This window comes from Nanorana parkeri, unplaced genomic scaffold, assembly GCF_000935625.1.
Source record: "Nanorana parkeri isolate BGI_ZX_2015 unplaced genomic scaffold, ASM93562v1 scaffold518, whole genome shotgun sequence".
Taxonomy (NCBI): Eukaryota; Metazoa; Chordata; class Amphibia; order Anura; family Dicroglossidae; genus Nanorana; species Nanorana parkeri.
The window spans coordinates 929,142-946,010 of record NW_017306786.1 but is presented as its reverse complement, the minus strand read 5'-3'; the positions used below and the strand labels follow the sequence as shown (position 1 = coordinate 946,010).

The 16,869-nt window shown below is 39.6% G+C and overlaps 1 protein-coding gene across 1 annotated transcript in view; it reads left to right on the top strand.

The window, feature by feature from the left end:
• Positions 1–16,869, top strand: part of ANO9 (anoctamin 9) — a 61,402-nt gene that overhangs the window by 23,844 nt on the left and 20,689 nt on the right. Inside the window, exons 5-14 of the mRNA XM_018561351.1 lie at positions 44–102; positions 1,441–1,499; positions 1,625–1,710; positions 3,682–3,816; positions 10,077–10,173; positions 11,946–12,006; positions 12,844–12,926; positions 13,209–13,313; positions 13,431–13,595; positions 16,317–16,353. Of these exons, the coding sequence (XP_018416853.1) occupies positions 44–102; positions 1,441–1,499; positions 1,625–1,710; positions 3,682–3,816; positions 10,077–10,173; positions 11,946–12,006; positions 12,844–12,926; positions 13,209–13,313; positions 13,431–13,595; positions 16,317–16,353 (887 nt within the window). The remainder of the gene's footprint in view (positions 1–43; positions 103–1,440; positions 1,500–1,624; positions 1,711–3,681; positions 3,817–10,076; positions 10,174–11,945; positions 12,007–12,843; positions 12,927–13,208; positions 13,314–13,430; positions 13,596–16,316; positions 16,354–16,869) is intronic.

The window sequence follows — 16,869 nt, the reverse complement described above, 5'->3', positions numbered from 1 at the left end:
TCCTCTTGTTTTTATTTTTTTTTTTTTTTTTTTTTTTTTATAGGATTCGCATTGTTCATTTTATTCTTTACAAAACTAGCATTGAAACCAATGGCAAGACTGGTAAGGAAAACCTACATACATTATATTTCTGTGGAAGATTCATACTGAAACTATTCAAAAGATAATTGGGTTGAATACAAAGGTCGAGTAAATCAAGCACTTGGGAATGGCACTGATTATACCCAAATGTAGATTGCTAATCTTGAAAGTTGACTGCTTGTGCAGCACAGGGGATTCACACTGATTATACTCGAATGGTATTCAGCAATAGATTAATCTAGAAACAAGACAGCTCGTGTGCTACTGGGTATGATAATTAGAAGATCATATATAGAGTGTTATAGTCTTGGGTTTCTACACTAAGCCCTGGCTATACCCAAGTCTAACCATAGGTAAAAGTTGCAACTGCAACTGAGCTGTTAAATTTGAATTCCTGACAAGCAGTGGAATACATAGTGAAAGCTTATGTGAACCTGCAAAATACTTTGTAAATTTGTTCAGCTAGTCTTGTGCTGTAGACATCCCTACTAGACAGCACAGCCAGGTCCTCTATCACCTTGCAGACTGCACTGAAGAAAGCAAACCAGCCTAAAAATAGCAAATCCAGGACCCATCTCAGATTGGGATTTGACAATCAAGAAGCAACTGCAAACTGCTATGGTCCTTTTTGTAATCTCCAGTCCTGTAAGCATGTTAATGAAACACTGAATCTTGAGAGCGAATCTGAGTGATTCTGATTTTGTTGCTTTTAATAAATATACCCCTTTATGAGGTAAATATATCCCTTATGAGATCATGCCTAATCGGCTGACCTCTCTGGTGGCAGTGAGGTGGGAGGCCTCCCATAGACATACAATTGGTATACAATAGACATACAATTGGCTCCAAAACAGCTTGATCAGATAATTGTCCTGTATTGTGTATGTGTATTTATACATGCTCGTAAAAAGCTGTACTTGTATCAGAGAGATGGTGCTATATTCTGGAGTGTATGTAGAAGAAAGCTGAATGCAGGAAGACCTACCAATTTCAATGTTAATCTATATGATTTAATAAAGCACACAATATAGCAAGCCGTGCTTGTCAACTGCAGTGCGCAGCAGTGGTGTCTTAGTACATGCAGAGATCACTTTAGCGTCACAAAAAAAAGCAGATTATGGAAGCACAAGCCTATAACTGGGCATATATGGTTATTATTTTGTTATTATTTTTCCAGTAAAAGCAGAATTCTAACAATGAAAATGTTTTTTGCTTGGGAAAGTCCATTCCTTCCAAAATTGAATGTTGAAATCAAATGAAATTTAAAATAGTAATGTTCTGATGCCTTTGCATAAGGATTCATAAAATAATTTCCTAATACACCTGACATCTTACATTGACCTGTGCTTCTTCTTGCAGAAACTCTAGATGACTTGCTAAAAAGTGGTGTTTTTGAGACCACTTTCCCACTTCACGCTGTGAGTGTAACATTGTATTAGTGTGATAAACACATTGTGTAAATTGTATATACTGTACATATATCTTCGGATGCGGTTGTTCCTTGATGGCTTGGACCACAGTTTTGATCTTTGCTTCTTCTTAGTTGGATGAGACTCTCGGCAAGCAATTGAAACAAAAGTGGGCACGCTGGCGGGATGTCATCTACATACAGCCTGTGAAAGAGATCAGGTGATGGAGGGGTCTTGTATGGATATTTGGATTTCTGAGTTTTGGCATTGTAATATAGCTATTGTCAGAGTCAGTAAATGGCGGTAGGTACATATAATTACAATTGCAGTGGGGTTTATTGTGACTGACTTCAGTACTCAGGATGAGTATGTCCGCTGCTGTATTCTTCCTTGCTCGGGAGATATTGCAATCCTCTGATCTTTAGCTCCCAGTTTCCCCAGTCACTAGTCGAGACCCTAGTATAGGGGGAAACAAACTCTGATTTATTGAGCAACTGGGCAACCTTTTATACACAAAGTGATCAGATCAGATTATAATCCCATCATATCCACCCTGCCTTCCCTAGACATTCTGACTGCACAACCCCACAGGGGTCCAGCTGCTGAAGAGCCCCAGACAGCCATAGCAGGAGTGTGGCCATACACAGGAGAATGTCATTGTCCTGAGCTCCATGGAATACGAAGGGAGCTAACGAGGGGTGGTGCTGACAGTCTTTTGATAAACAGATTACACAGTATAACATACTTAAACATAACCCAACACCAATACACATATAACCCATAAACTGATGACCATGTCATCACATTTATGACTGACTGGCAATGGAACTCAATGTTCATAATTCTGTTTTTGAAAAATGCTAGCTAGCTTAAAAGGAGGGTAAATGGACTAGATGAGATGAAAAGCAGTGGTCTAAAATACTGATGTCTACTATAGAACTAAAAATAAAACCGATTTCTCTAGCAGTGTTCTTATTTTTGAACAGAACTGCTGACATGCTTGGTATACTGGTGCTGTATTGTGGATTATAGACAGTGGTGGAGGATTGACATGAATGTTCAATTTACCCTCAAGAATATATGAACTGCAGGATAACCAGTAATATTTACATAGTGGTATTTTTTTCTATTAGCTTTGATGCAAGGGCATAGCTACAAAACACGGGGCCCCATAGCAAAACGTTCGGGCCACCGACTTGCTCTCTCTGTAGCAGCTGGCAGTGTCAATAATATGTATCATGGTCCAGCAACACGAGAAGAGCTGTCAGCATAGTCAGTACACTACTAGGGAGGGTGAAAGTTATAGTAGCACTAATAATTACCATAATATTATATTCTGATAAAATGATATATGCTCTTGTACACACTCTTCAACCCTAATATAAACTTATTTAAACTCTAGCTCATTAAAAAAAAAGTTTGTGGAACAAACATCAGCTCTCCTATAAGGTTTAACCAGAGGTGAAACTCTGAAATTAACCCTGTATGCCTGATGCGGTCACAAATCCCAGTCTATTTCAGAAGTTCAGAAGGCAATAAATCTTCTCTGCTAAGATAGATAAGCAAATGATTCTTACTGTGCAGAGGTGATCTATGACTAGACAATCCGGAGGTCTGACATCAACCCTTCTATATGGGAAACCTCACGATTTAGTTTTCCTAACCATCCCTCCTAATGGGGCTCCCCCTTACCCCAGGCCCCATAGCAGCTGCATGGACTGCTATGGCCATTGTTAAGCCACTGCTTTGATGAGTAGTATTGGAGATAATATACAGTATAATATGTGGGGCCCTTTGGATCAGCCCAAAAGATCTGTATTTGGGTTCAGAGGTCGACCCCTACCAGGGAGAGGACAAGGTCTTTTAGCAACCAAGGCAAAAAGTCTAAAGTGTACTCCACATGAGCTATGCACCAATTCAGCAGCATACATTGTAGGTCCTGCCTTTTTTGCCCCCTTCCTGCTGAAGTGTCCAAGGTTCCTGAGTCTTGTGGTGCACGGGGATATAGGTCACAACTGTATTGACAGAATAGCACTAGTGAAAAATATTTTTAAATGCATAACTGAATTAAAATGGCTTCTTTTATATGCTTGCATTACTGCTTCCAACTATTCCTCTAAACATATTGATCAGACTATAAATATATATTCTACAGCTCATTTGGCTATGTTTATAATTCCTTTTCCTACAGACTATATTTTGGAGAGAAGGTGGCTCTCTATTTTGCATGGCTTGGATGGTATACCCTTATGCTTTTTCCCGCGGCTCTTGTTGGTTTGGGGGTATTTTTTTACGGATTTATGCATTTCAACACCAGTCAGATCAGGTAAGTAATGGTGCCATTCAGCAACTTCTGCATATTGTCTATTATACCAAACTGACCCTTCATTTTTGGTGGGTCTTCGAAGCAGGGGATGTATTAAATGCCAATGAATAATACTTTTTTCCCATTGGATGGGCTGATGGGGGTTTATCAGAAAAAGAGGAAACGCCTTAAAGGTTGTTTTGGGCAGAGGCTGAAGAGTTGAGTTAAACTACTTTTACAATTTGTTATGCCTCTCGTGCTTTATTAATGAGTTTCCTGAGCTCGAGTTTCTGCATCTGTACACTTGTTGTAGCTATTATAAGGACAGTTTCAGCACGCTGAATTTGTAAAAATTTTGTTTTATTACTAAGAATGCAAAAGGAGAATCCGGAATACACAATGAGGTTGGGGAACACCCACAACTTAAGTATTCTAGTAAAAGAGTTAGAAATTATGGCAGAGTGAGCTCGATGTTGGGTATTCAACTCAGCCCACTAGGATCCACCTAAACCTAAAAAAAAAGCAACACCAGAATGAAATGTGTGTACCCTTTTAAAAATAATGTAACATATTTGTCCATCAGTGAGCTGTAGATCCTCAAATCATCTTATGAATTGGTGCTGACATTGTCCTTCCTTCTGGAGGGTGGCTACTTGTGTTCCTAATGGTCCCTGTGTGTGTTGTAAAGTAGCCACCGCTCCAAGCTTGCTAACCTGATAGACTACAATCTCAATACAAATGACTAAACTAAACTTGAGATTGTAGTCAATCACAGGAGTGAGCTTGGAGTGGTGGCTACTTTACAACACACACAGGAACCATGAGGAAGAACCAGAAGGAAGGACAATGTCGGGACCAATTCAGAGATGATTTGAGGATCTACAGCTCAGTGATGGACAAATATTTTACGTTATTTTTAATAGGGTATTTTTAGTAGGGCTGTCCATATACCTAAAAGTCTCATAATTGTGCATGTTAAGCCAAAAATGTATTTTCCTAGTTTTTGGAAGAGTGGGAAAGGTTTAGAAATCTTGTTGGATTTGTACTGCTCCGTGTGAAAGATTTACCCTCACTTCCCGTCCCACTGATAGATTTTACCAGGAAGTGATGGAATATCTGCAATAGGGACAGGGAGAAACCCAAATCCAAAAGGACTTTTATTCTTCCACCTACAAATCAGTTTTATTTTTTGTCTATGTTGGAGTGTTCCAACGCTGTCAGCAGGAAGTGAAGGGAAATCTGTCCTAAAGAGCAGTGAAACCCAACAGGGGTTCTAATTGTTTCCTACACTATCCAAAATTGAAGAAAAATGTTTTTGCCCGGACATACAGTTTAACCAGTTACCGTCCGCCTGTTAAAAAAGGACGGCACAGCTGCATTGGCGGGTGCATAGAGCCGTTACCGGCTGTTTGTTTACCAAAAAATTGGGTAATGTTTTATCATTTAATATAGGGGAAACTGTTTTGTTTTTTATTTCGGTAATTTTTCCTTAATCTAGTAAAAAATAAAATCCGCAGTGGTGATTAAATACCACCAAAAGAAAGCTCTATCTGTCCCTAAAAAATGGTATAAAATTCATTTCAGTAAAGCGTTGCATGACGGAATAAATGTCAGTCAAAGTACCGCAGCGCTGAATACTGAAAAATGGCCTGGACAGGAAGGGGGTTTAACACCCCGGACTTCAACTGGTTAAAGTGCACGTAAACCCTAAGCAACAACTTAACTTAACTGTAATTTTTCTCCATCTTTGCCCTGTACACACTTACTATGTTATCTCAAGGATTTCACCTTCCCTGTTATTAGCTTGGACTACAAGTCATTTCATTTCTAGTGACAGTGGAAGTGGTGGACTAGTCAGTACAAACAATGCTGTGTGTTGTCATCCTACAGCAGGACATGAAGATCTGGGTGTATTCCTGGCAATTGAACTTGCAGTGTCTTTTAAAGGGATAAAACATAGGAAATGTGCATGTATGCAATGATGAAATTAAATAGTAATATTGGCCTAAAATGACCCAGAGTGTATATTTTCTTTCTTTAAACATTGTAAATACACTGCCAAGCCAAAAAAGTCACCACCTGGATTTACCTAAGCAAATGGGTAAAGCCTTCCAATGGATAATGTTATGACCTGGTGTCACAGCCGTTCAAGCAGTAATGGTTCTGGATCTCAGCTGCGGAACTGAGGCCAGTTGGAAAGAGACAATGTGGAGAGATGGGGTTTTTTAGGCACTTTGAACAACACTTCACAGGAGTGTTTTTATATAAAATGTATACATTTTATTCAATAGATGATTAAAAAAGGACAAATCGAATAATAAAAACCACAGGAGAAAACCACAGGAGAAACACCTCTAATCTCCACCAGTGCCCTGAGGCAAGATTGACATGATTGGTTAAGCTAAGTAATACAAAAATACAATTAGTTTGTAGGTCTCAACTCCTACAGCAATGATTGACACAATTCAATTGATAGGTAATCTAAAGCAATTCATCAAGTGGGGTGTTCGGTATGTACAAGATAATGACTCTAAGTATTTGAAACCATCAGTTGAATAGAGATGGATTCGATGTTTAGCCCACTAGGACTCTTATCTGATTAGTTTAACATGATTTCCTTGAACTCCACCTGGTATTAATTTGCTGTTCTGATTACACCAATTGATGTCTCAACCAGTATAACATGATTCATACACATCATAGAATAGTTACGGTACATGATAATGCAAATAGTATTTTTAGTGTAAGGATTCTTAGCTTGACCCAGGGAGTTGAAATTGGTGGAAGATAACAACGCGTTTCACATGTAAAATGCTTCTTCAGGTCAAGAGGTGGTCTAAATTAAGAATTTAGAAAAGGTCATATAAATCATCTAATAAAGGTCTAATGAAAAGCAAGCAGTGATCGTAAGTAATAATATGCTTCTGCATAATATACAACAGTGCATTCAAATGTCCAAGGTCTACGGTCAACAGGTACATTGCATGAAAAAACAAAAGGAAAGAAAACATCGATAATCGAAAAACCGAAAAAAGGAGGGTACCATTCTTACCAATCCCCGATGAGGCCACCAGATGCCCCCATAGGGCAGTATTCTCCAGATTTTTGGGGTTAAACTTTCGCCCAGACAGTGGAATAAGTAAGGGCAACAGCGTCTAAACATGAGGAGGCCAATATAATAAATAAGAGTACCGTATTACAAACAGTTGGGGAAACCTATAGGTGGCATGATCACCAAAGCAGGAAGAGGAAACACCAATGGGTAACCGGAGGAAAACACCAAAACCTGGACATCAAAGACAACAAAGAAAAAAAGGGGGGGGGGAAGATGAACAGAAACCTCCTTAGTTTCAGACCAATTCCCAAAAAAATGAGGGTCCAGGGAGGGCTACTCCAAAAGGAGACCCCAGAAGACAGCCTCACAACTACTCCCTCAGGTGCACTCAGTGCCTAATACATCGTGGCTAACAGAAGAGTGACTAGCATATTGGATTGCTCCAATTCAAATGGGTACGAGTTATCTGCATGCTAAATTAGCAGTGGGAAGGCTGCAAACAGCAGCCTATTTGGATATCCGCCATGTCCCGGGTACTAAATTCCAAGGATGGCCATCAGTGTGTGTCCGTGCATGCCTCACAGGACATCTAGATCACCGATGCGGAACTGAGGCCACTCAAGAAGTAAGGGGTTGGGTGGTTCCCTAGTACACTCAGTGCGATCGGGAACCGTTACACATCATGTACCCCGGCCTATGAGTGGTATCGCAGGTTCCTAGCCAAGGAGGGAAACCGAACCTCAGGCAAGTATGTGAAATATATAACAGTATTTGTGCAGTGCATGGAGGAGTGATGGGACTGTAGTTCACCAGCAGGTTACCCAGCAACAGCGGCTTGTGTGCGATCAATAGAATTCCCAGAACTCCCAGTATGACAGAATACCTATGTGAACAGACAGCTAGGTATTATTCCTTATAAGAATTAGTGGGGTGTCAGGTAGATATAGAGCAATTGTACTCTGCAGGCAGAGGATGATGGTACTCAGTAAGTCCCTTCCACAATTCCCAGCAATTTAGTAGGTTAGGTTATAGTAGTAGACACAGTTCTTTCTCACAGTAATGGATCAATTCAGTTAGGTGTACTTGCGGTTCTGGTGCCAGGATACTGAGATGGACTAATCCGGTAGGTAATAGATGGGTAGAGCCAGCCACTGCTGGTGGTTCTGTTGCCGGGTCCCTGTATGCCAGTATGCCAGTCTCTGCACAATCTCCAATGGGAGTCTCCACAACGATGGAACGCCGAGTGAGTGACTCACCTGTGGTTTTGAGGAGAAGCCGCGACCAGTGGGAGGAGCCCAGCGTGACGTCACGGATGAGATGGCGCGCCGCTGGAACGGAGGCCGCGCCGGGTGAGTCTGTGACATCTGGGTACGCTTCGGTTGGTCAGGTTTACGTTCAGCAACATTATGTCCCCAAAAATGAAGTCAGCTGCCTACCTGAATATAGTGTATGACCCTGATGGTAAGTGTATATTCCAAGATGACAATGCCAGGATTCATCAGGCTCAGATTGTGAAAGAGTGGTTCAGGGAGTATGAGACATTAATTTTCACACATGGGTTGGCCACCAGACCATAACCCCATTGAGAATCTTTGGGATGTGCTGGAGAAGACTTTACAAATTGGTCCAACTCTCCCATCATCATTACAAGATCATGGTGAAAAATGTATGAAACTGTGGTTGGAACTAAATGTTGTGCTATTTGTATAAGGTATTGAAACAATGCCATGGCAAATGCATGCCGTAATCAAAGCTAAACACGGTTCAACAAAACATTCAAGTGACTTTTTTTTGGGCCAGGCAGTTTATAATCACGCCAGTAAAAACACCCAGCAAACCTCAGATGCAGATCTGTGCCCAGCACAGAGTGAAGAACAGTCTTCTCAGGCTTCCCCTTCACTTTGTGTTATGTGACCTGTCAAAGCTGAGAAGGAGCCGGAAGAGCTTCCCTCCACTCTGCTTCGCTTTGCATCTGAGGTCAGCGAATGGCAGGCACATTGCAGCTACACAGGTGCTACTGCAGAGCAATGGGCAATATGAAGCTTCCATAAAGTGGTACTGTGCAGAGCTGGTGTACTCCTAGAGCACCCCCAGCTTCTTGTACCCAGAATGGATTGCACCATCTTTTCTCCGCAAGATGCTGTGATCCTAGGTTGGAGTAGGTAGCTATACGGTGCTCTCCATCTCTCATCCCCCCCCACCTCCCCAGGTATGCCATTGTGTAAAAGTCAATTCATAAAAATGATGGCATAGGTTGTTGATTCATAAGATATCATTCGCCTGACTGCTGTTTTTTGTGATGTTCTATAAATGTCGAAGTAGAGCAGAAATTGGAACAATGTGCAAGAAAGACTTTTTTTTCACCTTATTTGCATGCTACAGAGCTTAGTAAATATGCCAAGAAAGAATAAATAGCTGCAATACATGGGCTGCAATTTTTTGTATCTTATCAATTGTACATTAAAGGGAAGCTACAATGGTGATTGGGGTATAGTTTACATTGCTGTCTTTGCTTGTAGGTAAAAGGAGTGGGGGTAAGGGTCCATCCTCTAACTCATTCAGGTCCATTTGTAGCACAACAACTGCATGGAAAGCAGGAACTTCACAGAGAATAGACCCTACGTATAGCTCCACCAGTTGGCTGCAGGTGGTAAATTTGAAATATTCATATGTGATATTTCACATTTACTAAATTTAAAAAGAAATAAAACATTTGTACATTTTATTTCAATGCTCAACATATTGAAGAAAATATAATAAAGAATGCAATAGATTCCCTTTCTGGCTTTCATAACAAACATCAATTTCTGTTTAGGGGGTCTTGTTTATTTGAACATGCGGCATGATGTCAAATGCCACTTCTTATAAAAGCACATTCTCATTCTGCAAATGCTAGCTGCCTGACTCTGGATAAAGTATGCATATAAGGGCTTCTGAATTTTTAGTTTTTTCTTTTATATACCTACTTGTTCTAGGTCAGTGACTCATAAAGTATTAAGGGCATAGAGTTAGCAAATTGGTATTACAACCATGTGAATAGCAATTTTAAAGATGAGGTCAGCAAAGGCAGGCCCAATATTTCTCTTAGGAAATGATTACTTTAAACATTTGAAGGATGCAGCCTCTTACCTGCTATATTTGTCGGTTGGTGTTAATGGTCTTCTGTTAGTGAACCCAGATGTATCCAAATGCTGTTATGTTGGCCTTGAAACTCTTTTCTCCTTAGCCAGGAGATCTGCAAAGCCAATACAACCCTGATGTGTCCACTCTGTGATCAGAATTGTCCCTACTGGCCCTTGTCAGACACATGTACATATGCAAAGGTAAGATCAAATGCCAGGACAAGCATTAAATTTAGGGGATGGCTGGGAACCTATGGCCCAGGGAAGGGGGCAAATGCAACTAATTGGCCCTTTCATGATAGGTGCGGATTCACATCTTCCACCATCAGCTTCCTTTGTTGCTCTTGGAATTTGGTTGCATGGTGTCCCAGAGTCGCAAATGAAGTCAGTGTTGAAATACTTTTCTCCGCAAGATGCTGTGATCCCAGGTTTTTTTGTAGGTAGCTATACGGTACTCTCCATGTGTCCCTGATTGCTGCTCCCGCTCTGATTGATGCGTGAATGGTGAAGAATCTACACTCAAGGCCATCACCCAACATATTTTACCAGGACTGGCCCCATGTGCAATAGCTCCCCAGCCTAGTGTTCACCCGATTAAATTACACAGTAAAAATAATCTTGATTAGTCACTGGCAGACTTCCAGTAAAATGTCACTCTTTTTTTTTTCTTATTTTTCTTCTCTCCTCTGCTTGCGACTTTTTATTCCATACAAAAAAAAAAAGAAAAGTCTAGTTGCACTCCTTACCGGTATGACCCAGTGATCGGGGAGGGGTGCTCGGAATGACTGCGGATGGCGCCGCCAAATACAGATAATTGCAGAAACGTCGGGGCCACACAGGGTCCCTTCATCAGGCATTGCTATGCCTGATGAAGGGACCCTGTGTGGCCCCGAAAGCGCTTGTGTAACTGACATGAGTTTGCAATAAAATCTACGAACTTTGATCCTATAAGGATTTGGTGTGCTGGTGACGTTTCTGCAATTATTTTTATTCCATCTACCCCTTTAACATGGCCGGCTGTAAGCATATTATCAAAAATAAAGGGTACCTGTATTCTAATTTAGTAAATCTACTAAATTATAATCCTCTACCAGTTAACATAGTAAATGCAAAATTCAAGCAGAGCACAATCTACAACCCATTCTTCTTTCTGGGGAAGAAAGTTTTATTACAAAACCGTGACATTTAGTTTAGTGTGAAAAATGTTGACCTGAGGGGAATTTCTCTGGTATGCTGTAACTATGCATTAGATGAACCAGTACATACAAATTAAACCTAGCCTTGCTTTTGGTGGAGTTGCTTGGTTTGCACATGATGTGTTCTTATAGCTACATTACATATGCTGATATAAGTAATGTTATTTTTATCAGTGATTGGTCCAAAAATTAATCCAACTGTCATTTAGAAGGAGCACATAATAGCCACCATCTAAATCAATTTTTAACTAACATAAAAAAGTTGCACACAGGCAGGGCTGTACACTGAACAATATAAAAAATAACCCAGCACAAAAAAAAAATGGTTTCCAACGTTTAGGACGAAAATAGAGGTTTTTGTTTGCAAATACATTTGAAGACGCATTGCTGCACAAAGTCAGCTCTGCAATGTGTGGTCCCTTATTCTAAAATCTGAGCTTCCAACATAGGACAATGTATATAGCAATGAATACAATAAGACATGCCTGGGGCCACATCCTCCATTTTTTTTTTGATGGAGACATACACTGAGGGGTCTGTTACTTTCAGCAAGTCTTCTGGTGTGTTGCTGTATACATTAAGGATTATGGTGCCGCCTTCAAGGCATGACTGCTTAAAATGTATTTATTGTTATATATTTATTGCTTTATAAAGTACATCCCCAGTTGGGAGCTCAAATAATTTAGATCTGAGCACTATTACAATTTGTAGACAAGCACCAGATGATTATAATGCAAATGTAAGTAGATTTTTACCGGCTGCATTTTTCCACTGCAGGTGACACATTTATTTGACAATGAAGGCACAGTATTCTTTGCAATGTTTATGGCAGTCTGGGGTAAGTATAACAAATATAAATCTCTGTATTTGAAGATTCCAAAAGTGTTCATTTCTAAAAAATGTTTCAGGTATTTAAACCTTTTATTTCTAAAGCACATATAAAAAAACCTAGCATAGGAAAGAAGTCACCAGCACGGAAATGTGAAATAATGAGCTCAGATTTATTCATAATACGTTGTATGCATAAATAATCCAATGTTTCTGAGCCACTCAGGGTCCCTTCCTTAGGGTGACATAGTGACTCCTCCATCTAAGCAGGCATTATCTGATATCAGAGGAGCCGCTCACCTAGAAAAGTGGAAGGCATGCAGCGACCCACTGAACACTGGGTCACGACCTACTTTTGGGTCACGACCCACCAGTTGAGAACCAAGGCTTTAGATGGATCAAAGCAAACTACCATCAACAGCTGATATGTTGTATGTATCAGGAAGGGAACTGTTGTAGTTTTCATTGATCCGTCCAATATTTTTGCAAAAGCAGGTTCAAAAAGTTAAACTTGCTAGAAAATTGCACTGTGTATATTCAGCATTAAAAATGCATGTCTATATGCTGTACTTTAGCTGGAAGGGCGTATATACATACTGTAGCTGTTTATTTAGGATTGTCATTGTAGGAGATACTATCAGAGTGTTTATGTTGAACCATTGCCCAGCTGGTTGGCCACACTTTTGCAGAAGTATTTCTTTACTATTGTTTTGGTTCCTGTTTGGATTTCCTAATTCCTAAAAAGGTTGTATATTTACACTCTACATTTATTGTCCAAATAAAGTGCTTCAATAAATAAATGCATTTAAAAAAAAAAGACTCACAGCTTTCTTATGTCGTTCTTCAGCTACTGTGTTCTTGGAACTGTGGAAAAGGCAGAGGGCAAGAGTTGTTTTTTGGTGGAACCTGTACAGCTGGGACGAGGATGAGGTATGTTGAGAACAATGTGGAAATAATAGACGTGTCTCTGTTTGCAATGTATACTAAGATGTTATACTTATGGTGACTGCACTGTGCAATACATGCACGAAAATGGGGACATTGATAGACCTATGGAAGTAAATACTGATTTGTGTTACGTTAAGTGATATATTTTACTGCAATGCATTTACAAAATATGTTGAAACAGGCCATTCCTTCATGTATACAGAACTTTTACTGTGTTCCCTAGAGTCTAATATATGTACAGTGATCACTATGTATTCTGTGCAGGAGGAGCTGGCTTTGGAGCTGATTAATAATCCAGATTGTCAAATCCAGATACACCAATATTCTTACCTGCGCTCCACTATAGTTCTACTTGGCGTGGCTGTCACGGTATGGAATTCCAATATATATGAGCTTATTATCTTAGTCAAATAACTACCTTTTTTCATCACTGGTTTATTATTGCTTCTGTAACCCCTAACTCTCTCTAACATCTTTTCCTTGCAGATTGCCATATTGATTGGTATAGCCCAGGCCCTGGTTATATACCGTGTGGTGATAACTGTGGTCTTTATGCGCTCTTCTTGGGACTTCCTTAAGGAACATGCTAACACTGCAGCGGTTATGTCTGGAGCCGTACTTCATTATCTTACCATTGTCATCATGACCAAGGTGACTCTCTTCAGTTTTTTAGATGATGGATTATACAGGACACTGTCATGGTATATTTATATAACTGTATGACTATAGTGGACATTTGTGTTGACTGTTGCCCCAGACACAGCGTAATAAAATATTATAACACATACTAACCAGTTAGATGCTTTGATTTGATAGCTGTTTGCACTCTAATTCACCTTAAAGTAGTATTAAACCTTCAAACTTTTTTTCAATAATGAATCCAGATCCAACAAATCTAAATGTCCCCAGCAAAGTATTTCTTTACATTTAATTCCCAAGCACTCGCTCATTATTTCAAAGCATGTGGCTCTAACTCTCTCAGCTCAGCTTCCCTAAATGTCCTGTGAGTACAATTTCACAAAAGATAAAACAGTCTCCAGCAGCTATTCATCTACTATTTTGGAGGAGAAAGAAGGGAGGATGGCGGATCGGGAGAAGGGAACAGAGGAGTGGCTTGCTTTGCTGTGTCTGTGTCTTTCTGGAGACACACGCAGCTTGTACACAGGGGTGGCTCCATAGGACCCTGAAAGGAAAAGGAGCCTCCCTAAAACAGGATATCAGTGCCAGTGCTCAGGGGACCAGCAGATTCTACAGGAATCTATAACTTTTAAACATCAAACAGCAACATCTATTGTCAGTGATTTAATCAACATCTGAAACAGCTTACAAACCTTTTGACTTTAATATGATTTTATTGTCCCTTGCCTAGTGATGAGCTCCTTTAACACCAACACTGGTCACTTCTACCCAAAGTTCTCTTGTTGGAAAACTAGATCCAGAAGTGTTAAGCTAAGAGGTTCAGAATGGCAATATAATGGGTTTGAGACAAATAAAATGTAATTTACGCCCATTTGGGTAGACTAGTTCTGTTATAGAATGTGTGCTCTTCTGAGCACATTTAATGATCATCTTCACTTGTTATTGTCACTTCCCTAAAGTGTATGTAAAGCTTAAAATAAAATAATGACATATCCTGCACAGGTTTCAGTTGTGGCCATTTTCTATGTTATTCCTGTATTTCCACTTGTGTCAACCTGGCGTTTCTGTCAGTTTTAAGCACCTTGGGTCATTTCCAGGAGAGGGCTGACAATGCTGCTAGGACATTGCTGAAATTCCATCAGTGTGGACACATCATAGTCCATGCATTGCCAATCTACAGGGAGGGGACTATGACTGGAGGACAAACTGACTTGAAGGAGTCCAAATGTACATGAACCTAGCTAATTCTGCACGCTATGTAAATTAAATTATTGCAGTCACTTGATCTCTAGAAAATCTTGCAAAAAAAAAAAAGATATAATTACTCAAAGCGCAACACTGTCATAATTTTTAAATTACTTTATATCTTAACCCTTACAGTGTTTTTTTTGTTTGTTTTTTTTTTCTTCAATGGATCTGAGATTTTAAAAATGCTGTCCAAGCGTTCATTGGTTTAGAATGCTGACTCCTGTCGATCTGGAAGAGGAAGCTTAGAGTTATGTGACATGTGGCTGTTGTCCCTTGCTGGATCCAATTACGGATCCAGCAAGGGACAACATCGCTGGCTCAACTAATATAAGTTTTTTTTTTGTTTAATATGTTTTTATTTCACAGTAGTACATTTACATATTCATATACGGGAAGAAATATATAAAATTGCATCTTATTATATAGCATAAATAACTTTTCTTGGTAACCAGAAACGTTTCTGTTACTTTCTACTACATTCCAATCAATACATAAATATAATTTAAAAATTATCTCTGCGCTACTTTCTCATTTACCTCACACATTCAATCCTACTACCATTCTTCCTTGGAGGGAGGGGGAACAAATACTATGTGCATTTGTGCAAAACCTCTTTAGTGTTAACTCTCAAACCTATCCTAAAACCCTTCTCTTTCCCATTCTTCTATTGCTTTCCTCACTCTAAACTTGTGTTTACAAATGAATCAACTTGGATGTCTATAAGACAATAAACTACTACATTTATATTGTGTTTCCATTTCCCACCCCCTCTCACCCCTCTATGCTTCTATTCTATAATTGTGTCTCCATTCTCTAGTGCATTTGTTCATCCTCTTACCTTAGATATTGTAACATGCCTTGTGTTTATTACCTTTCCCCGCCTTATCTTTCTAATCTCCCTGAGTGTTGTCCCTACCCCCCAAACCTTTCAATAACCTCCATACTCTCCTCTAGTCTACCTTTCTTACGGGTCAAGTGCTTTAGATTCTTCAGTCTTCATATCCTAAATCCACTATTTATGAACCTCTATGGGGATTGTCTATATCCTGGATTTTCTAACTGTATGCTTCCCACCTCTCCCATATCTTGTCGTACTTATCTTTCCTGTCTGAGTCCCTTGCGCTCAGTTCTTCCATGTATCTTATCTCTTCCATTATGTTCCCCCATCTCTCCAATGAAGGTGGATCCGCAGATTTCCAGCTACGTGATATACATATTCTGGCTGCAGCCAATACAAATCTTAATATATCCTTTATCTTTTTTAGGGGGCCAAACTAATATAAGTTGACCAACTTATATTAGTCATACATTCAGAAGACTTTGGCTTTAGCATATTGGTGTAAATTATTAGATTGCATTAATGTTAGGATTTGTCCCCAGTTACTCTTTATTACTGAAATGGTGAACACTTCATATGAAGTCTGCATTTGTTAAAGATGCTAACATAGAATATTATATATCAAGTGTATTCATTTCTCTGTGCAGGTGAATCGTGTTGTATCTACTCATTTGTGTAATCTGGGTGAGTAACTCTCTTTTTTTCATTTATGTAAGAAGTGATAGCCATGAACAGGCTTGTCTCCTTCTCCTATGTACGGAGCCGTAGCTAGTAGTGATGAGCCGAACACCCCCGTGTTCGGTTCTAACTCGAACTTTCGAACATTGAAAAAGTTCTAACTCGAACTTAGAACTCAATGCAAGTCTATGGGGGTAGAACTCATAAAATTAAAGGTCCCCATTTTGAAGCCTTATATGCAATTTATTGGCCATAAAAAGTGTATGGGGATCCGGGTAGTGCCCTGAATGACAGGAATCAATGAAATTTAAAACAAAAAAAAACAAGAAAAATATTTTTTAAAGGAACAGTGATTTTTACATGATTTACAGGGTAAGAGTAAAAAATGAAAAAATCCTTCAAATATTGTGCCTGGAGGGTCCCCATAACCTGCCTGTGAAGTGGTGGATCTGTAGGATGTATAGAACCTGCTGCACTGCTGCAGCAAAAAGTGACATTTAAAAAGAAAAACAAATGACATTT